General features: G+C 38.3%; 4 protein-coding genes across 4 annotated transcripts; 2 read left to right on the plus strand and 2 right to left on the minus strand.

The window, feature by feature from the left end:
- Positions 1 to 2,462, minus strand: LOC105036260 (uncharacterized). The gene is made up of 2 exons (XM_010912021.4): positions 1,968 to 2,462; positions 1 to 347 (listed from the first exon to the last, which is right to left on the minus strand). Exons 1-2 carry the CDS (start codon positions 2,420 to 2,422, stop codon positions 170 to 172), a joined length of 633 nt encoding a protein of 210 aa, XP_010910323.2. The 5' UTR covers positions 2,423 to 2,462; the 3' UTR covers positions 1 to 169.
- Positions 2,463 to 9,973: 7,511 nt separating this feature from the next.
- Positions 9,974 to 12,539, plus strand: LOC105036804 (endoglucanase-like). Its single transcript, XM_073260019.1, has 8 exons — positions 9,974 to 10,138; positions 10,537 to 10,749; positions 10,845 to 11,042; positions 11,201 to 11,278; positions 11,406 to 11,558; positions 11,658 to 11,766; positions 11,907 to 12,073; positions 12,162 to 12,539. Exons 2-8 carry the CDS (start codon positions 10,594 to 10,596, stop codon positions 12,537 to 12,539), a joined length of 1,239 nt encoding a protein of 412 aa, XP_073116120.1. The 5' UTR covers positions 9,974 to 10,138; positions 10,537 to 10,593.
- A 1,723-nt stretch (positions 12,540 to 14,262) lies between these two features.
- On the minus strand, positions 14,263 to 17,985 carry LOC140858421 (uncharacterized). The gene is made up of 9 exons (XM_073259005.1): positions 17,777 to 17,985; positions 17,568 to 17,690; positions 17,383 to 17,448; positions 17,231 to 17,297; positions 17,015 to 17,115; positions 15,758 to 15,802; positions 15,346 to 15,675; positions 15,142 to 15,244; positions 14,263 to 14,624 (listed from the first exon to the last, which is right to left on the minus strand). The coding sequence occupies exons 1-9, from the start codon at positions 17,810 to 17,812 to the stop codon at positions 14,542 to 14,544; spliced, it is 954 nt and encodes a 317-aa protein (XP_073115106.1). The 5' UTR covers positions 17,813 to 17,985; the 3' UTR covers positions 14,263 to 14,541.
- A 1,622-nt stretch (positions 17,986 to 19,607) lies between these two features.
- On the plus strand, positions 19,608 to 22,957 carry LOC105036734 (uncharacterized). Its single transcript, XM_010912472.4, is given in 3 exon segments — positions 19,608 to 19,772; positions 19,775 to 22,330; positions 22,413 to 22,957. Coding segments are annotated over 2 exon segments (1,947 nt in total). The 5' UTR covers positions 19,608 to 19,717; the 3' UTR covers positions 21,667 to 22,330; positions 22,413 to 22,957.

A 22,957-nucleotide genomic window follows, 5' to 3' on the forward strand; every position in this document is an offset into this window, starting at 1 on the left:
TGGTACTGCAAGTGTTAATAGAAAAGTATTTTTGTTTCCTTCTTCGTTTAACAAGTTTATATGCTGTAAACTGTAAGTTTGAGTTGTCTTTATGCATCTTATATAATGGAACAAGTTTAATTTGTAAGGATGGGCAACTTTTTCCTATGCCCAACTTAACAAAAGCATACTAAAACCGAGAGAGGAATTGAATCTGCTTGAGAAGAGGGCTCAGAGCTTCCATTAGTTTCTCGCAAGGGTGATTGTGTACTCCCTCATATGTAGTAACAACAATACTTGTATCTTTCGATAGACGTTGAACTTGTTTTTTCACATTGCACGTGTGGTGAGTGCAACGGTAATAGCTCCTACATCCACAAAATGACACAAAAACAAAATCCAAAGATGAGAACAAAATATACTAAAGTCATATAGAGAGATCATGATATATGTATATAAAAAAAGTGCAAATATCAATAAATAAACATACATGTACATATGTGACTATATATATCATAATCATAATCTTCTAGCACTTTTCGAATTATATATTTGGGATCGACTTTATGAAACCACATTTGTCAAATATCTCTCTAGGACTATCTTTGTTTTTATTCCAAGTTTTTCTATAACTATAAGCTTTTTGTTAATACATGGAATGTAAATGAACCTAGTATCCTTTTTTTCTAAATTAACATCTTTTCTTAAAATTATATATGTTATATTTTTTCATGTAATTCTCTACTAAACGAATGGTATCAATGCTAAAATTACTAAACCTTTTTTTCTTAAACAACTGAAGTTAATTTCTCTTAAAATATCCTAAGCAAATTCAGTATCATGCAGCTTAATTTGCACCATTTATGATCATGAATTTGGTTGGACTTGCTATCTAACATGTCCTAAGTGTACATATAACAATTGGATTCCACCTTGAACTAGGACATGCATTATTTCTTCCAAGTTGCCATGAGTTTTGCTGCTGTGGATACCATTGAGTATGAATAATCTACAGCAGGATCTCTATAAAAGTCTAACAAACTTGGGTGTATGGAGCATTGTAATTTGTGGACATGCATGAATGAAACTCCTAGTTGTCACTTAATTCAAACAGGCTTGGATATCTATAGCAATAAACCATGAGTGGAATGTTATGCCCTCAGTGTATTTTCTGCACGTTATATTGCATGAAAGGAGAAAATATCCAATCTATTAATTGCTCTGAGAACAACAAAAATAATCCTGATAATTTCACAACACGATCAGGAGGAAAAAATGGTGCATCATTAATTGTTTTTGACTACCCCCTATCAGCTAAAGCGGCTTGAGTTGCACCTGCTGGACATGCAAAGAATAGCATCGTGATGCGGCTGTTAGTGCCATACCTATATTATGCTATTTTCTCTCTTTACCTTGAGCCAATTTGGAAACCTTGGGCGAGCCATGGGAAACGGATTGTCTGATTTCTCCCAAATGTATTTTATATATACAGATTATGGAACTTGTGACACTCCCATTTCTCGAATCTCGCGTATTCTCGGCTACTCGTAATCATTCATTACACTATTCAGGGTATCAGTAATGGCAGACAAATGTACACTGCATGCAATATTCTTATTATTTATGCTCATAACTATTTCGGTCTGCTTCTATTATCCATCATATTTACAAGACCTTTTCAGGTTATGTAATATTAGAGAGTGAAAAATGAGAAGGTGATGATAAATTTATCCATCATATCCCTAATTAACATGTCTTTTGGACTAATTCTTCTGTCTTTTGGCAGTGTAAACATGGACCCTTAAACAGCTCTTTCAGTTGATCTGTCTCTAATGGTTTCTTTGACTTCTTTATCTTCTTCCTTTTCAATAAATGTGGATGGCTTTTTTTTGGCTTCCCTTATTATCAAAAAAAAAAAAAAAAAAAAAGAAGAAGAAGAAAAAAACACTGATAAAGAAAAGAAATAGCTGGACTGAGCTTGAGCAGACCTGGGATAAGTGCTATTCTTCACCGCCTTCTGGCCATACTTTCTCCATCGGTAACCATCATCAAGGATATCATTGGGACTCCTGGTCTGGAATGCAAACCTCGGCCTGCTTACCTTCTTTGTCCTTCCACCCTTTCCCTTCTCCTTGACACCACCACCACCACCAGTAGCATCGGCTTCGCCTTCGCCTGGCCTCCCCACACTTTGTAACAATCCCGCCGGCATCGGCTGCGGGAGCACTATCGGACTCGGTAAGAACAGTGAAGCCCAGTCAATGGCCGGTGGTGCCCCTCCACAGCTCAGTACTGAGGAAGGCTCTTGTTGCTGCTGCTGTAATTGGTTGGAGAGATCAGGAGGAGGGCAGTACTGAGACAAGCCTGGTGCAAGTGGCGGTGAGAAGTAAGGGAACTGAGGCATAGGTGGTCCTTCTCCATCCAAGGGTTCCATTGGACTCATACCAGTTCAACCACCGATCAAGGATAGGAACCCCGCAGGATTTAAAGGGGGGAAGAAAACTGGAGAGACGAGGGAAGTTTTATTCTTAGGATTAGATGTACTGGTGAGAATAGGTCGGGAAGCGTCAACTGTACTAGCCAAGGTGACAGAAGCACGCACACGTGCTGGAGAGAACCAACGATATCCAACTACTTGTCTTTCGGTTCAACCGCCCTGCCCGTCCCCTAGCTATTTGATATATTTTGAATAGAGCTTGTGAATCACTGAACCATGCATGGCTCGCACTCTTGCCCATTTATCGAAACTAGTGAAGAGCAAGCTATATTTTTCTATGAATGCATGGCCAACCTCCCAGTTTAAAAGACTTATATATATATATATATATATAACTAAAATTTGATTAAATTGACATTCTATAATAGAGATCTTATGTCAATGATCCAAACAATTAAATATGTCCTACTACTTCAAAATTATTTATACATAAAAAATCATATGATTTAAAGACTCATCAAGTAATTAAAAATTAGATAATTTAAATAAAATTAAATTAGATATTTTTTTGATCACTGAATATATAGATTAAGAATTTTCAAATCGTATAATTTTTAACGCATCCAATGACTTAGATTATCAATATAGGATCTCAATTATCCAACTTTATTCCGGTCGAATTGAACCTAAATCTGATCGATTTTATTCATATCTACCTGTATGTATATATATATATATATATATATATATATATATATATATATATATATATATATATATATATATATATATATATATATATATATATATATTTCTTTAAGATTAAAACTTTAAATACAATTTATATAAAACGTCTTTTGTTAGATAGAAAGAGTTTTTTTGGCTAAGAAATTAGCAGTAGACCTAGTGCTAAATGATTTGATGTATTCCTTTTCTTTTTTATTCTTGTGACCAAAAGAAGGGAGGTGAGCATAAGATCACTCATGAGAGGCTTGACTTTGAAGGAACGAACGTACACACGTGGTTGAGTACCAGGACTTCTACTTTCTACGCTAAACAGGGAAAATTAAAGAAGCACGCAAGTAGCTGGACTTTAGTCTTTAAAGAGTCTATAATTAAAGAAAGTATGTACTTAAAAGGATAATGTATTCGGGACAGCTTCTGATCATCAAGTGGAAAATGACATGGATTACGTGTAGTTCACTTAAAGTAATCGCCCCCACCACGAAATCTAAGTCAGGTAAGAAATGCCCGAGAGGCGTTAATCCGAACTAGAGGCTCTCAAGTAACATGAGTCGTGGGTACCTACGGAAACCAACTTTGGAAACCAATTAGTTGGGACAATGATGCGGACAAGATGGCGACTTGCCGGCCTCCAGAAGTCGATAGCAGCCACACCCCTTTTCTGTGGGCCGCTCGAAACATTCTTCAATGAACATTACCATGCGTGACGTAGCCTGTACCTTCTTCTTTGAAGTCGGATAGAGCAGCCTTAGAGAAGGACTTTATTTGGTGTTGATCCACTGTCGAAGCCCCACCAAATGACTCAATGGGACACTTTAAGGCCTTATTTGGTCTCGGCTAGAGCCCTTTGGGTTCATTCTAAGTGGTCTAAGCAGGAGCCTACTTCGCTGAAGTGGCTTTAGCTCCCTCTAGATTGAAACCACTTCAGGCCTGCTCTCCTCGTAAATCAAGCCTGCATTGATGTGTTACTTGTGCAACCCACAAGGAAGGGGCATGATTCATAGGGGGTGTTGAATTTGATCTATGGTCATTCTGCGGTTTTCTAGAACAATTTGATAGGTTTATCTTTAATTAAGAATTCATGTACGGAAGAAATTTTATTCAATAATCAAAAGAAAGCATGGTCAAATTCACCAATAGCACTTTCTTTATATACAAACCACTTAAATATTTGAGATGGTCCCCTCTCTAGATGTTGAATCAGAGAGGTCCAATATATAAATCACAGCAACCGTGTAGTGCATGAGATGTGTGAGGACTTGTGTCAATGTGTATTGATCTCATATCTATATGGTGCACTAAGAGTTTTTAGATATTTAAATAAAATTAAAAAATTTAAAAATATATTTTTAGTTCTTCTTTTAATATGAAGCTTTAAAAAATTACAAATAATATCAAAACTAAATTTAATCCAAATCATGCACACATTGATCTGTGTCAATATGCATGCATCTCATATCTACGATGCACTATAAGATTTTGGATACTTAATTAAATAAAAATAAAAATTTTAAAAATATTTTTTCAATTTCTCTTTCGATATGAGCTTTAAAATATTATAAATAATATCAAATTAAATTGATCTAAATTAAACACATACGAATTAGAGAATGCTATAACATGAGCTCTTTTGAGACCAATCATGAGCCCTTTGCATGCGGTGCTATAGGCAATTCATAGGAATCTGTGAGATAAATTACACTCCTTAAATAATTACCACCTGATCATGTATAATGTGCTACACCAACATTGGTACTATAAGAGGACAAATGCGCTGCAATGTAAATTAATAAGCTATCGTAACATTGCACGGTGGACTTCAAGTTACCCTCACTTGTAGTACAATTTATGTCTGATAATACAATTAAGAAGTTCAACGATGCATTATAATTATAAAAGAAAAAAACAAAAGGAGAGCGAAAAGAAGGAAGATCATGAAGCCAAACAGGTATCTCGATGCGCACCGTCCTTTGCATTCACGTCTCCGTCAATGTGCACCCATAAACAAATGAATCTGTGGTTTTTATCCGAGAAGGGTGGTGGCAAATGCGACAGGTAAAACTATATATGCGTGTCATGCTCAGAATCCAATATTAAATATATGATGATTATATATATATTTTTTAAATTAAATTTTTAAAAAAATATGCAAGTCCTATCTTTATATCTATACAACAATTCAATTTAGACAATGATAAAAATAAATTCACTAATTTTTATTTAATAAAAAATTAAATTTTCCAAAACTAATAAAAAATAAATCAAAGATACAATGAAGGTGCAAAATAATTTTTATTTAAAATAGCTAAGCAAATAACACCTAAAATTCTATGCTCCTCACAAATCGGTTTCAAGTCCTATAAGATTTTTTGGATCTAAAAAAAAAATATAGAAATGAGCTTTACGGACTTAGTGAGTTATCAGAACCTCTAATTCAATTAAGTATTTTGTATAGAAAATAAAATTTTAAGTTGCATAATTTTTTTCATAAAAAGATTTCAATGAATTTAGAAGTATGCTATATCAATCATATATATAATTACTCAAAATAAATTTTTTAAATAATCAAAGATTGTCCTTTTATTTTCACTCTCCTAGTCCATTTGACTATTGCCATGATCGGTCCGTAGCTAGCCCCAAAAGAGACTAGATTTTGAGCACAACATGCCATTTATTGGTCATACACCAGTGATTGCTCCACTAAAGATCTAGAAGGAAATTAGCTCCAATATCACATAGAGATACGTATTCTTAACAATATATGTCAACAATTAATCCCGTCTGATTAGATATGAAAAGAAATTAACTTTTAACTATAATACATTGTCTATTGGTGTGCACCAATGATCGCCAGTGGAATCGACAAGCAATACGAAAAAATATAATTTATATGCAAATATATCAAGTAAATTCAATTTGACAAATCGAAAGTATTTTCATAGAGAACATATATTATACTTAATTTAAACAAAGATTCATAGCATTAAAATAATTAACAACCAGGGGTAGAGCTAACTTACAATACTTGATCTAGATTTTCGTGAAACTTCATCAATCCCAGAATTAAAATCTAAAATAATTAATCAACTTATTAGACTTCTAAAAAATAGTAGATAATCTAATTTATGCTAAGTTCTGATCATCAAATTTGGTTTATTATCTTGGTGTCTCGATCAACCCTAAAATCTTAGTATAGGTCTTTAGGTGGAAATTGTGGTTACTTATATGTGATGGATTTGATCGTGATCATATCTCTTTATCATCTGAATTTGCAATTATATCCCTTTTGATCAATTTAAAAACTCTAAGTCAAATCTAAACATCAATTAGAGCAAAGTTGAACTAATTAAAGTGATTAAGCTTGATTTGGATAAATCAATAGAGCTAGAAAATAGGAAGAGAAAATCACTTTGGACTAGGTCAGCATAGGGGTTTGATCCATCGATGATTATGCGGAGCACAAATCAAAGAAGAGAGATAAACACAAAAAAATGGCTATATAGAAATTAATTAAATAATTAAATAATGAAGGACGATGGGAAAAAAAGGAGGGGAAAACAGAGAAGGAAGAGAAAAAAAAAGGAAAGAAAAAAGAAACAGGAGAAGAGGGGTCTTGATGGTCGTCCGACCAAGGTGGTGGGGTGCATCACTTGGTAGTCTAGATAGCTGGCGGTGATAGCGATTGCGGTAGCAGTAGTCAAGAAGAGCATCCTAAAATCGGGTGTTAGATCAGTCGGAAATGGAGGAAATTGACTTTAATTGGGAGAAAAAAGAGGAAGATTAGGGAAGAAGACTCACCAGTGATTAACAGAGGCCGAATCTTGATTGACGGTGGTGGCTCTCTGGCAGTTCAAAGAGACACAAATCCAAGCTAAAAATAAGGCAATAATGGGTTAGAGAGGAAAATAGGAGTTTTGGGTGGCCATGCTTTGGCTAAGGTAGCTGGTCAGCTATTGGAGAGGAGGTGGGGAGGGAAGATGAGGGATGGGCTTGGTGGTGTTGATCATAGGGAAAGATGGGAACGACCTAACACCGGTTGTTCGTTGGTTGTATGGGCCTCCAATGGACCTTGATGATTTGCACCGACCTGACAACCTCGCATCGGCTACCATTAGATGGCCTTATCCCTTGGTAATGAGGATCGAGCAGGGGATTGAGATCTCCTTTATTTTGATCTTAATTTTTTTTCAAAATTCATGGTTGAAGTCAGTAATGGATTTGCCGACTTCAGAATAAAAGTAGCCCGGGAGCCGGGCTTTTACAATAGAGAAATTCTTTGTGCACCGTGGACGGTGTAGAAAATCTGACATGGAGCCCACCGCTTTATGTGATTGATCTACGTGGTCATCATTTTCTAACGCACATTTAATGCTTGTAATTCTATTTTTTTGTTTAAAAATTTGGATTGTTGAAAATATCTCTATTCTTTGAAAAAAATTATGACATCCTATAGTATATTATGACTTCTTACGCACAGGATGTCATAATATAGCCTAAAAAATTATGACATTCTGTGGCATGTTATGACATTCTGCGTAAAATTATTACTTTCTGCATGTATGATGTCATAATATTATCCAAGATATCATAATATAGAAATAAAATTTTTGTCCAACTATTTTTCAATGTGCATTTAATACCTGCAGTTTTATTTTTTTATTTAAAAATTTAAATGATAAAAATATTTTTATTTTTTGAAAAAAATTATGACGTCATGTGGTATATTATGACATTCTACGTCAAAATTGTGACTTTCTGCATGCAGAATGTCATAATATGGACATAAAATATCATAATTTTTTTAAAATAAAAATATTTTTATTATTTAAAATTTTTAAATAAATAAATAAAATTATAAATATTAAATATATATTAAAAATAATAATTATATAAATTGATTACATAAAATAATATGCTCGACGGTGGATTTTGTACGCTGCGCGCGGTGCACATAGAATTTCTCTTTACAATATGGGTCTGCGCCTCAGGCTTCCGTGGTTTCATGCAATTTATAGTTGTTGATCTACTCCATTAAATAACCAATTTTCTGTCCATAAGCGTCAGTTAACAAGTACGAACGATCGTTTGCCGTAAGGAAAGATTATATTGGCACAACTCGTATTTAAATCAATTAGGTATACTTGATAAACCTTTTTTATGCGTATGATGGACGTCCCGAAGAATTTTTCTTGGTGCGGTACGCACAAGCGCAAATTTTTTGTCCCCAACGTGTTCATATACCTGAAAATCCACGAATTCCTTTGTATGCAATGCTAAACCACCAAGTACACCCATCTCTGTCTGTGGACACTGTTAATTAAGGGCCATCGTTCTACGTAGTGATGGCATAAAAGGGGAGTTCAATTTTTTAATCAACTGCAGTTTCCCAATACTGCACGCTGCCTGCGTAGTGCTGTGTCAGCACAAAAAAAAAATGAAAATGAAGGAAGAAGAAGAGGAGGGGAGGGGGGCTCTATAAGGTGGGGCCTGTATCTCACGTCAGTTGGCATAAATTATAAGCTTATTTGGTTGTTTGTTTCGTGACATAAAAAGTGTGTCATATTACAAGAGATATTTGGCTGAGAAAAATAAAAATCTGAAATTAAAATCGAAATAGATAATTTTTATTTTTATTATTTAATTTAAAAAAATTAAATTTTAATTTTGATTCTGAAATAGAACGAAAATAGTTCAATGTATATAAAACTCAATCCCTACTCTCCTCTATGAATTCAAATTTTCATTCCAATTCCGATTCCATGAACCAAATGTTTCGAAGGATTGTCTTTCTGATTCCGATTCCAAGCTATTCTGATTTCCATTCTCATTCAGATTTCGGTTGGAAATCAAACACCCCGTAAAGATACTTGGAGGACGTTTGGTTCGTAATCGAAATCGAAATAGAAATGGAAATCGGAATAATTTAGAATCAGAATCGAAATGATCAAATCCTCCAAAATGTTTGGTTTATGACCGAAATCGGAATCGAAATTGAAATAAAAATTTAAATCCATAGAGAAGAGTAAGGATTAAGTTCTATATACATTAAGCCATTCTCATTCCATCCTGAAATCAAAATTAGAATGGAATTCCTCCTAATCAAATGATTAGAATAAAAATCATCCATTCTGATTTCGATTTCAAACTCCTACTTTCTCCAATCAAACACCCTCTTGAAGCATTCATCCAACCAAGCGGCAACTCAATTGCAACTTCCTATCCCAGCCTTACAAGTGGCACACATTTTTCCTCCCTCTCTCTCTCTCTCTCTCGTCTTAACAACCCCAGCACAACAATTAATACACGAAAAGTTGATGCCACAAAACTACCTAACAGCTTGTTCTTCTCCTTTTAGTTTTTATAACAGCTTTTATTTTCTTTATGTCAGCAACTATTCAACTTGCACCATTCCAAGGTCTTTTTTTCGCAGAGAAATTGAAAAGCCTACGTTGCTCAGTCCTTCTCCAACTAAGAGATCATTGCTTATGTCGAAGGAAGTAGGCAAAGGTGGCATGGGTCGGAGGGTGCAAGGTATGGCTAGTCCATCATCTTACTTTTAGTCTGTTATGTTGGGTATAGGTAGAGCTTCAACACTCAAAACTTTTTTACTTTATGATCACTATATATACAGGTTTTTGTAAGACTAAAATCATAGCAAGTAGTTTCCCTCAAACAAAAAAAAAAGAAAGAAAAAAAATCATAGCAAGTAGTAGCTAGAAACTAGAAGCAATGGCCTGGAAGGAGAATGGTTTGGCTCCTGTGCTATGCCTATGGGCAATGGTATTTGGTTTAGCTATAGGGAGTGCGGTAGGTTTGGATGGTGAGGGCAGGGGCCTTTGCGATGGGTCTTACAACTACACTGATGCTCTAGCGAAGGCCATTCTGTTCTTTGAAGGGCAGCGCTCTGGAAAGCTGCCTGCTGACCAGCGAGTTGAATGGAGGGCGGACTCAGCCCTGACAGATGGCCAGATAGACAATGTAATGCTCGTAGCATACTATGCATCCTTAGACAATCCAACATTACCTTCCTACTGGACCAGCTCATGTTGCATTCATTTTTCATCTCTTTCCCTTGTTTTACACTGCAACATTTAGTTCTTGGAAGCATGGATTGGTGACTAGGGAATATGTCACTAGGACGAGGGTACGAGCCTACATGAATGAGACAATCAAATTGGCATGGTGCATGATCATGTAGTGCAGGATATAATTTCTCCAAAAGAGAGGCTTAGAAATAGATAAAATATAACCGTTTGGTAAACTTATAATGATTTGAACTCCAAAACCTAATAATATGATTTTAAAAATATAGAAGATACTGTAGAACACTTCTTTTGAGAAGGCAAAATATGACCAATTGTTAATCCTCTCTACAGGTTGATCTAAGTGGTGGTTACTATGACGCTGGAGACAACATCAAGTTTGGCTGGCCCATGTCATTTAGCGTCGCCCTCTTGAGCTGGGCTGCCACCGAGTACAAGGCACAGATTTCTGCAGCTGGCCAGCTCGACTACTTGCACTCAGCGATCAGATGGGGAGCCGACTTCATACTAAAAGCTCACACTTCGCCAACCACACTCTATACTCAGGTCGATCTTCTTGCCTCTGAAACATCAAAAACTAAATATACATTCATTGCAACCATTTAGAAACAAGATCGAATGCGTCTTTTGGCAATTGGCAGGTAGGTGATGGATCAGACCACTCATGCTGGGAGCGTCCAGAAGACATGGACACGCCTCGTAATCTATTCAAGATCACTGAAAGTTCACCAGGCACAGAGGTGGCTGCAGATGCTGCTGCAGCCCTCGCCTCTGCTTACATGGTATTCGAGAGTGTCGACCCCGACTATGCAACAAAACTTTTAGAGGAAGCAAAAGCAGTGAGTGAAGAAAATATCAGTAGTTACACCCTTTTCCTCGATCCATTTGGCGAGGATTTATCTGACTTGATTTCCTTTTTGTACATAGAATCCATTATTTTGAAAAAGAACAAAATTATCTGTTTGCATGGTATGCTTATTGGTGATGCTTTGATCAGCTTTTCGAATTTGCCGATAAGTATAGAGGATCATACCAAGCCTCTTGTCCATTCTATTGCTCCTTCTCCAGCTATGAGGCAAGAATTCTACTCTCATTGATTAGCTATAAAATTTGTTCCAACACTATTGCCCGTGCATATTAATCTTAATAATGATATTGCCTTTCAAAAGTAATCTTTATAGTCCCATTTACTCTGTGTATAGGATGAGCTTCTATGGGGTGCCACTTGGCTATTCAAAGCAACTAAAGATGTCCAATTTCTGACATATGTATCAAATAACCAGAAATGGAGTGATGTTGTTCCTGAATTCAGCTGGGACAACAAATTCGTCGGAGCACAGGCTTTGCTAGCAAAAGTATCCATAGACAACCTTCTATAACATTTCTAATTGATGGTCTGTGTTACACAAAATGACACAACCGTCCAAAAATTTCTAATGTGATTCTTCTTTCAGGAATATCTGGCAGGGAAGAAAGATTTAGCTATATACAAGACCCATGCTGATGCATTTGTTTGTTCGTTGATGCCGGGAAGTGGTGCTGTGAGAATCCAAACCACACCGGGTACTGAATCTTTCTTGTTAAGCAAGAGTAGATTCCAAACATCACCCATGTTTTTCTTTGAACGCTACACAAGAATGCCACTTTACTTTAGATCTTGAGTATAGTAATTTTGCAACATATTATTTGTTTGCCATCTCCAGGAGGGCTTCTGTTCACTCGCGACACTGTTAACTTGCAATACGTGACGAGTGCTGTTATGGTGCTGTTTTACTACTCAAACACCTTAGATTCAGCTGGGATTGGTGAAGTCCAGTGCAGCTCAGCTAATTTTACAAATGCTCAAATCAGAGCATTTGCTAAATCACAGGCAAACATCATAGTTTTGGTGTCAATCAGTACTTCTCGGGGATCGAATTAGTTCTCATCTAACAAACTTTTAATGCAACTTCTTTCAGGTGGATTACATACTAGGCAACAATCCACTGGGCTACTCATACATGGTGGGGTTTGGCACCAAGTACCCGAAACGCATACACCACCGAGGTGCATCCATCCCATCCATCAAAGATCATCCAGCAAAGGTGGCCTGCGGCGAAGGCTTCGCCGATTATTTCAACACTGATAACCCTAATGCCAACATTCATGTCGGAGCAATTGTCGGTGGTCCTAACTCCGGTGATGCATTCGGTGATGTTAGATCAGAATCTATACATTCAGAGCCCACCACCTACATGAATGCAGCCTTCCTGGGTGCCTTAGCACCTCTGCTCGATGAAAAATGCCGCTTGCAGCTGCCACTGGATGACAGAGCATCTATGGCATCCACTTCCTAGTTCAGCGGATGATTATGGTAGCAAATATTAGTAATATGTTATGGAGATTGTAATAAACCTTGGCGGCTTTGTTAGAGCTCAGAAAAATAAACAATTTCTGGCATGCTTATAACTCAGGCCTTTGTTGCCTGGTTTCCATTATGCGCCATTTGTTTCATCTGGATGGATGCCGAATGCTTGGATAAATGATGCTAATGTAGTCGGACTTAATGAGATTTACGTCCCGGAATCAACTGTTTAAACATTAGTTTTAGAATAGTGAGGGAGGATCCTTATCAAACAAAATAAGGGGTCATGTTAAACATTGGTTCCATATCACTACACGAAGTAGCACACAATATCCATGTCTGCCATCTTAAGCCATGAGTACTGTGGAAAATTATGCATATCTTTATCAGTTTAGATGCTGTTTGGTAGGAGATGATATTTCATAACACCCCAGTGATGTTAGGTAATATGATCATCTTATTTGATATTGCAAAATCCCATCAAATGATGAAAGATCCAATGATAAATTCGATTATAGCATCACTGCACAATACAGTGATGTTATCACCACACATACCCCAAGTGATAGCACATCACCGGATACTAGTGATGTACTGAAATTATTTTGAAACAAAAATATCTCTAACCAGTAAAAGAGAAAGAAAATAAAAATCCTTCTCGTCTTTTTCTATAGATGCCTATCTACTAGATATATTTTTTATTTTTATTGATCGATTTAGTTAAATGATATTAATATCTTTTATTTATTTATTAGATATCTATTTTATTTATATAGGTAGATATGGTTAATTGATATGAATAGATCATGCTAAATTCTTCATGCTTTTTTTTCTCAATTTATTTTGATGGGCTAAATTATTTCTAACGGACAGTTCTGATATTGATGGTCAAAATTGACTGAGCCTAATCAAGCCTGATAATATATAATATTATCGTAATATCATTTTAATAGATTTATCAAAATAAATACCTATAATAATAAATAAATAATTAAATATTATTATTATTACTACTGCTACATAATTTTGTGAGGAGTTATAAATGAAAAATATTCAATCAAATTATAAAATAATTATTATGTACCAATGTATAAGACTATTTATGATATTTTATACATTATCACTATCATTATTTGGTGATATATCAAACACAGTAAAATTTTATTTCCAGTGATATACCAAATACGGTGATTATATATCACCTTAGTATTTGAACATCACTTCAATGTTCATATTATCCCAGTGATTACACCACCGGTGATATATCAAACAGCACCTTAATTTACCTCTCCTCCCTCCTCTCCTTCATTTTTTGAGCACGGATCCTTTGCTGTGCACCGCACGATGCAGTGCACACTGTGCATGCTTGAACGTGCAACCAGTTGTGCAATGCAAGCCGCATGCAGTGTCCATCATGCGATGAATGGTTCGCATGCATTGCATGCGAAGGAGAAGACCCATGCCCACCCTTTTTATCCCTTTTGTTAAGGGGCGGGTTTAACTCTTTGGAGAGCCAATCAGCTAAACGATTAAAACTACCATAATGTGGATTAGAAACCAAGGTGGCCCACTTATTCCTTCTTCTTTGAAGAAATCAATAATAAAAGTTGGAATATGGAGTTCATTGAAAATGAGAAAGCCGAGGACAAATTTTAGAAAACATTGATAGGCAAGAACAGGAAAATTTTATGTGGTGTGAAAATATCCACTCCATAAGGAAGCAACATGGAATTTGCATTGTCTAAAATAACTTACCATTAGAGGGACAGCTGCACATTCACTGCACATTAAATGCTGGCACGTTGAACATAAGCAATCCCAATGGTATGATTGCTCTGAATCTTGTTCTAAAATGATTCCCATGAATCTTCAGTTTACTCCATAATTTGACACATCCCAACCAAACGGGCTCTTAACGTAAAAACAAGAATACATTGGAAGAAAAATACTTATCCGAAAGCTTGCTTCTCTCGAGTATGCCAAAAAGCACGAGTCTACTTGAATGTAAACTTCCACACCTCCCGTACATTGGATGAACCATCAGCAACTTCAGCAAGCAAACAAGCTTCCATGATGCCTGATGAAAGTGGCCCCGAGTAATAAATTTAAACTTGATAGAGCCATGAAGAATGAATAGATATTGATCTAAATATAAACATATGCATGAATCCACATGCAACAGTATACATATAATAAACCTAAGGAGAGTTGATGCATCAAGCATATTTACATTCTAAATGAACAAAATTCTGTAGCAGTCATGAGTAATGATGAATGCTTCCTGGTAGGATGCACGGTTATGTATGCGATCTAAAGGTGAATATGGTGAAATCTCTCTCTAAGTGTATAGCAACGCAGGCTTTCAACACAGGGCAAAGGGGAAAAAGAGGACTGAGAGCATGAACGATGATATTGTTGAGGAATAGTCCAACACCGGATAGCTTAAGGACCCCAATGGTGCTTATATACTCATGGGCTATCCACATGCTAGCTCAAGCTTACGTTGGACTAACACATATTCTCCAAGATGCAGTTCTTTTTTGATACAATCCAAGATGCAGTTTTTCAATAAAACAAAGAAGAGCATATCTCACCATCTTCTTTGACCAAATGTAGAAATTGTCTGGTACCCCCGCCTACTCCAAAATAATGCTTTTTTCCTGCCATGTAGATTACTCCAGAAGGACACCGCAAACACTGTAAAGTATACTCTTAATCTCAGTGATTACCAACTTATAACGAAGGGAGAACTATATGCCAGTGATAAACAACAACAATTCATGTGGAAGGGCACTTGCCTTCTTGATAAGCCCATAAAGACTATGGAGGGAGGACAATGAATACACAGTTTCCGCCATTAATATGATGTCATAGCCATCACAACCCTTTTGCTCTGAATCATCTGTTACTTTTTGCTGGTCCATATTTAATCCACACTGCAGCAGCTGGTGGATTTCACTCCAGTCGCCAGCAAAAAAGCGTACATCAGGGGTACCCACATCTGTCTTGTTTGTAATCAGCAAATGTTGCTGAGAAAATTTTTTCATGAGGTTGACTTTTACGTTTGGTATTGTCAGATGCTTGAGGACCTCAGCATTAAAGTCTTGGAAATGTATAACAGCTGCACCCTGATGAATAAAGGAATACATGGATCAAAAAATTGCAAATAAATCCCAATAGTAAACCAATCAGAAACAGTAGAAATCATACCTCAAGACATGTAAAGATCCCAGGAAGACCGTGACCACATCCAAGCTGAAAATAAGACAGAAAAGTTGTCAGTAGCAATCAGAGCAACTACAGAGATGGCTATCGACATCTGATGACAATATAAGAGGGTCATCACTATTTTGATATGCAGAATGGAACATGACAGGAAACTTATTATTCTAGCACTCATTAAAAACAAAACATATGGATCAATCCAAAAAAAAGACATATTGATTAAAAAAAAAGGCGAGCAAGGCCTTGTTCATGAAATACTTTCAATAAGAAAAAACAACATGAGCATCCTCCATCCTACACGTAAAAATCGATTTTCATTTAAGCAACTTTAGCTCGTAATTGGAAAAAAAAAAGTTCTACAAAGTTTTTCTTGCAATTGGAACTTTGAAGCACACTTAAACTACTGTCGCATGCTTGGAACTATGCAGACGCTGACTTCCCCCACCTGCTGAAGCCAAGAAAAATTCATCAATTACATAAGGAAGCTATCACCGAATCTCCTACCTGGCTACCTTGATATTCAGTTTTTTCCAATTATAACCGCCCTGTTCCTTTACCTGATTTCCAATATCTGAAAACTAATTGCACAATTTTTGTAGAACACTAAAACCATAGCATCATGATACAGTAATAAGCACTGCTGTCATGATCATCCATACATGCATATCATTGCCAGTAAAGATATACAAGCTGTTACTTCATAATATTTACATCTTGCTCAATAAGATAACTTAATGAAAACTTATACAAGCTCCCGGGAACTTGTAAGTTTTTCTACATGCGGTATTGGCAAAATAAATATTTTCTATAAACATGTTTAAATTAATTTGTCTCATGCTCCTTTTCCCCACTAAATTTATCTGGCAATATGATCATATAGATACTGCTACATATGCTCAAATCTAAACTCTATCACTAAGGAAATCCTCAAACTTATGATCGTGATCGCCGAATATAGAAGCTTGACATTGACTTCAGAGTTCAAATCCACACAATTCCATTCTTATACAACACTTTAGTCCGTTAACTAGAGTTCATGGCAATATGGTAATGGTAACTTTTCTGACATGAAGCAGTTGGGAAGAAAATTTCATTCCATGCTCAGGCCTTATCATGAAAACTAGAGAACCTGATTGCTAATTATCCAAGTACAATGCAAAAAAAATCCACTTCAAAACCATTTCCCATGAAGTTTCACATGACCTAAGAGCACAAAATATCACCTGAGACCAAGCAGCGCACCTCTAATACTCGCTTTCCCTCAAGCATTAACCGACCTTCTCGGACCTCAGAACGGAGGGTCTTGACCAGATCAACTGACCCTTCCCACAGCTTCAATCCTCCTAACCTCGTAAACAATTAAAAAAAAATGTAAATATATGCTTAAATTAATGTGCTAAAGACCAAAAGTTATTAGTAAACAAGAAGAAAGCAGCAAATTAAAAAAAAAGATTTCACCTTCGTATTTTCCTGCGACCAAATCCGAATTGGCCACCCCAAAAACATCGAAAGTACTTACTCTTCCCTAAAAATGAAAACCCAAAAAATGCTAAGCTACAGAGCTCCTTTTTTTTTTTTTCTCTCTTCGAATTCATAAATAAATCAGATACCTTAAGAAGGGTGAGCTCATCGTTAATAACAATGGGCTCTACATTTGATTTCACTGTCGATGATTCCTGCGAGCAGGACACGATTCACGGGAATTGGAAAATAAAGAACTGCTTTTATGAACAAAAAAAAATACTCATCGATAGCGGAAAAACCAAATGGCGAAGAAAAGCAGGATCGGAATTACCTCAGAGAGGAGCACTTCAACGCAAGGAGGAGGGGGAGGAAGAGGCTTCTCTGGAGAACCAAAGAGCCCAAACCCTAGGCCCTGCTGGTTGGGATTCGAGAAGGAGAATAGAGGGTACGTCTCCTGACTCAGGAATTGGAGGAACAAAGACGTGATGAACGACGGATTGGAGAAAAGAAAGCACGAGGAAGAGTTAAGAAGATATTTACCTTCGGCTTCGAAGAACTGTTCTTCTCCTCCGCCATGGACGGCCTCCGGCTGAGAGCAGCAGAGGAGAAGACGACGGATGAGAATGGACTGGAGGCAGCGAGTGGCAGAGGAGATGCGCCGGCGCTGGAGGGAGGAAGGAAAGGAAGAGCTCGGCTAGGGCTTGAGAACCCGGGCAGGGGTGGCTTACTGGCTTTGGGGAGGGAAGAGAGGATTTTATGGACAAACTTGAGGTACTTAACTGTAGTATCTATAACTTGTAAGTACTTCTATGTAATATTCTCTTATGTCAGGTTTCAACCAGTCCCTGCAATCAAACGGAACATATATAAAAATTCAAGATACTTAAATGTAACAACGTCAATATGTAAGGACTTCAACGCAATATCTTTTCAGTTCAAGTTTAAATTAGTCCCGGCGACCAGCATGGCGAGACTAGTTCACCAACAAATATTTAATCTGAATTGTGATAATAGCAATTAATTTGGATTTCGATGCAATGTTCCCTTGCATGGGGTTTAAACTTGTCCCAGCACGGAGCTTTACCGGACTAGTTCAAACCATAAAAAAATGAAAATTAATACAAATAATTTTCTAATTACAATCTGATTCCGGATATTTTTTTTTCATCATCTATGAGAATCGTGTATTACTTGACAATCATTGCGTGTTGGTGACATATAGCAGTGCTATAAACATTAGTATGGTACCTTATTTGATACTTCTGAAATCCAACATAAGTTCCTCAGATGGAAATCAATGGTGGCTTTTTAACTATGTTGATAGTTGCTTTAAAAGAATAATAATTAATGACCAATTTGCTTTTAGACAAACATGTTTGTTTTGATAATCCTCTCGATTACTTGTCTCTGCCTCTGACTGATTTTTGAAGATAGCGTCATCTGATGATGGGATCTTCCAGCTTCTTTCAGTATTAATTTTCATCAATAATTGTATCTGATAATGGGATACTTCCAAGGTGCTTTTGTGTGCTTTTACAAATGATCAGAACGTAGTCCGCACATAATATTTGTATATTACTTGTGAAGCTTACACACACTAATCAGCTGATAGAGTCTCCCAACCGTGTTCATGCTATCAACCCAAGGCATCGACTCCACTAACCCTCCTTCGTTTCATTTTTCATCTTACTCCTTCGTTTCATTTTTCATCTTGCATCCAAGAAACCTTTAAAGCATTGTTTTGTACGTTACTCCAACGGTGCAAACAATATGGGCATGTGGGTGGGTGGTAGCACAAACAAGACTCTGGAGTACAGACAAGAAGTGAAAAACAGTCATTAGTGAACTTTAATCGTTGATAGAATGTGCATCTCTTTTCATCCATTCGAATGATTTTAATTATTCTAGGTCAGTGAAAATTCAAGAACTTCCGATTCCCTGGCATCTCTTCGTGGCTCTTCATAATCACGATTAGTACAAGTTTTCATTCATAAAAGGAAACAAATGATGGTGCAACAAATAGGATTTGTGCAACAAAAAATTGTACCTGTATGCCGGCTTTTCTAGCAATGGTTTGGGCACATTACTTCCACTAACATCAAGTATTGTTGCAGCAGATCATCAAAATTCCAATATCCAGGTTGGTTGCTGCTGATCGATAGCTATGGACGCTGGTTCTGCAGGGTAGAAGTAATTCACCTCAAGGATAGTTACGACTTACGAGCAGTGGCCTAACCAGCGTCACGTATGGAAACTTGGAATTCCTCCTCGAATACTGTTTTTTATATAGAAAATGCGTCACTCCATCGTATCGGAAAATGCTTGGAAAAGGGTCGCGTCCTAAAGATTAAACCACGGACCCCTCGCCAATAGCGCGAGGGCGGCACCGTCTCGGTGGTAGACCGACCAGACCTTTCTTAAGTTGATCGAACTGAGCGCGCGCTATTCCACTCCGCCGCCAGCCCCTCCCTCGCTCACCTCATGTCGACCGGGCGGAGACTGATAAAGAACCGGTCTTTAACGGTGCTCCTGCGCCGCCCTCGCCCTCCCGCCATGCGTCTACCGCCGCCACAAGCGCACCCCCCGCGGCGGCCGGCGATGGCGGCGGCGGCCACCACGGCGAGGATCACCGCCTACGGTCCCTCGCAACCGCCCAGACGCCCTCCGACGCCCTCCTCGCCTTCCGCTCCCTCGACCCTTCCCTCCGCCGCACCTCCCATTGCAACGACCTCCTCCGCTCCCTCCTCCGCTCCGGCGACCCCGGCCACCGAGCCGAAGCCTTGGCCCTACTCCGCAACATGCTTCGCCCCGACTCCACCTGGCCCCCGGACCGCGTCACCTGTTCGATATTATTCTTTAATCTCTCCAAACGAAGCCAGCCAGTGGAGGACGAATCCCTCGACTTCGTTGTCCAGATGGCCAAGAGGGGAATTTTTCGATCCGATGCCTTCCAATTCACAGAACTCGTCAACAAGCTCTGCTATGGCGGCGGCACGGCCAGGGCTTGGGATTTTGTTCACGCTGTGAAGAGCGCCAGCGGTGCCATCGAGACCCCTGTGTGCAATGCTCTCCTGGCCGGTCTCGCAAGAGACCGGGAATTCCAAAAGATGAATTTATTTTTCTCCGAGATGAAGGACATGGGTGTTCGGCCCAATGTTGTGACTTTTGGGATCCTTATCAACCATCTGTGCAAGTCCCGCCGCCTCGACGAGGCACTGAAGATGCTCGACGTAATGACAATGCCTGACTCGGAGGTGAGCCCCGATCCGGTCACCTTCAACACCATCATCGATGGGCTCTGCAAGGTGGGCAGGCTCGATGACGCTCTGGCACTGCTTGACCGGATGCGAATCCGACATGGGTGCAGTGCCAATACTGTCACGTATAATAGCCTTATTGATGGGCTCTGCAAGGTCGGCAAGATGGACGAGGCACACGAATTGGTGGCTCGAATGGAGCGAGAAGGCGTTCCTCCTAGTGTGGTCACGCTGAACACTCTTGTATCTGGGATGTGCAGGCATGGCAGGCTTGGCAGTGCCCTGGACTTCTTTCGACAGAAACGTCACACTTGGGCTGATGTTAGAGGCAATGCCGTCACTTATAGCACTCTGATTAGTGCTTTCCTCCATTCCAACAATGTGGGCAAGGCCATGGATTTGTTTGATGAGATGGTTGGTGAGGGATATTCTCCAGATTCGGTTATATATTTTACGCTGATATCTGGATTGAGCCAGATTGGCAGGTTGGAGGATGCATGCTCCATCGTGTCATCCATGAAAAAGAATGGCTTCCAACTCGATACAAAAAGCTACAATATTTTGATAAGTGGGTTCTGTAAGAAGAAGAAACTAGATAAGGCATGCGACATGCTCCAGGAAATGGAGGAGGCTGGACTTCGACCTGATGTCTTCACTTACAACACCTTGATAGCCGCTTCATGCAAAGCTGGGGATTTTCCAGCCGTGGATCAGTTGTTGAACAAGATGGTCGATGATGGCTGCAAGCCTTCCGTGGTCACTTACGGTGCCCTGATCCATGGTTACTGCAAGGCTGGCAATCTTGACGAGGCCTTGAAGAATTTTCAGAACATGGATACTGCTGGAGTGCCCCCCAACACCGTGATATACAACAGTCTTATTGATTCTCTCTGCAAGGATAGGAAGATTGATATTGCAATTTCTCTTATGGATGAGATGCAAAAGAAAGGTGTACCTCCTGATGTTATAACATATAATGCCATATTTAAGGGTCTTTGTGACAGTAATATGTCAGATAAAGCCTTTGAGTTGATGGATCGAATGAGACAAGAAGGATGCAATCCTGATTATGTGACTATGGATATTCTTACAGAATGGTTATCAGCTATTGGTGAGATGGAGAGACTCAGATGTTTTGTGAATGGGAAGGGAATTGCTATCTCACAAAAATAGTCTTGACCAGAAGTGGTCCTCCAATTTTATGGAGCGTATGTACTTTGGTGTTGTTTTCTTTGAACTGAGCTTGTCTGCCATAGAAAACAGAAACAATTTCTACCATGGATGAGCATATGTGTGTGGGAGAGGGATGCTTTGGAGTATATCTTTTATAATTAGCTCCCAGCCTCCCACTGGTTGCAGATGGGCTTACGAGCATATCTGGTTTTTGTTTTTTTGTATTTAAGGATTATCTGTTTTTATGGTTGACCATGAGTGGCTGCAGCTGAGGCCACCTGCTGGCTGCAGAGGCTACCTGAAATGTTATGATATCATGTTTTAATAGATATGATGTCCAATTTCCATAAGGTGGAGGAGAAATCTGGATACTCAAAATTTCAGCAGTGTTTGTTGGTATGAGAAAATCCCTTGACCTTTAAGTGATTTCAGTTGTATTCCATTTTGTTTAGATGTGCTTTTGGCAATTCCAAATGTAGTCTTATTATCTTACACATTGCACGGGATACTGGCCTACGGTAATTGCCATCTGGATTCTGAAAAGAGTACCATGACATCTGTTTCTTTTCTGGATCTACTAGAATCTCCAAGGAACCATGGGGCATATATGTGGAGATTGAAGTCTCATTAACTAAGTGATTCTTATCATCTCTTTCATTTTATGGTAAGTCAGACACGTATCGGATGTTGCTTCAATTGTGCTAGTGACCTTCTCCTTGCTGAATGAAGAATGCTTCTTGGTGCAGGGAGACAGAGAATGTCTGATCAGGCTTCTATTGAAATGTGCCGTTGATTTGGTGTTGTGACGAAGCTATATATGTTGCTCGTGGAGTAGATTGAGATTTGAAACAGGAGTATATGACTTATTTCCTAGAATTTTCACAGTATCATTACCAATTTTATATATACTGTCAAGTGCTGACCAATACCAGGAATTTAAGTTGCCTGGCTGATGGTTTATGGAAGTCCTAGATGGATATTCTTTGAGATTGGCTGCATAATGGTACTGCATAGGTGAGCATAGGCAAAATCCCTTTAGTACCTATCAAGTGCAGGGGCCGTGAGCAAATGGTTTTATTTGGTGGAAGATCTGCCTGGCCATAACTCAGGTATCAAGCATCATATATAGAGCCACAATGGTGGAAGTGGTGTGCAATAGAAACCATGCCTTTGTTGTATTTGAGTCTGAAATGACGAGGATCTTGCATACTTTTTATAGCTGTTGTTTCACTTTATATGAGGTAGAGGTTATATAATTATGAGAAGTGATGTTGCATGGTGTTTCAGTGGA

The sequence above is a fragment of the Elaeis guineensis genome, chromosome 6 (assembly GCF_000442705.2).
Source record: "Elaeis guineensis isolate ETL-2024a chromosome 6, EG11, whole genome shotgun sequence".
Lineage (NCBI taxonomy): Eukaryota > Viridiplantae > Streptophyta > Magnoliopsida > Arecales > Arecaceae > Elaeis > Elaeis guineensis.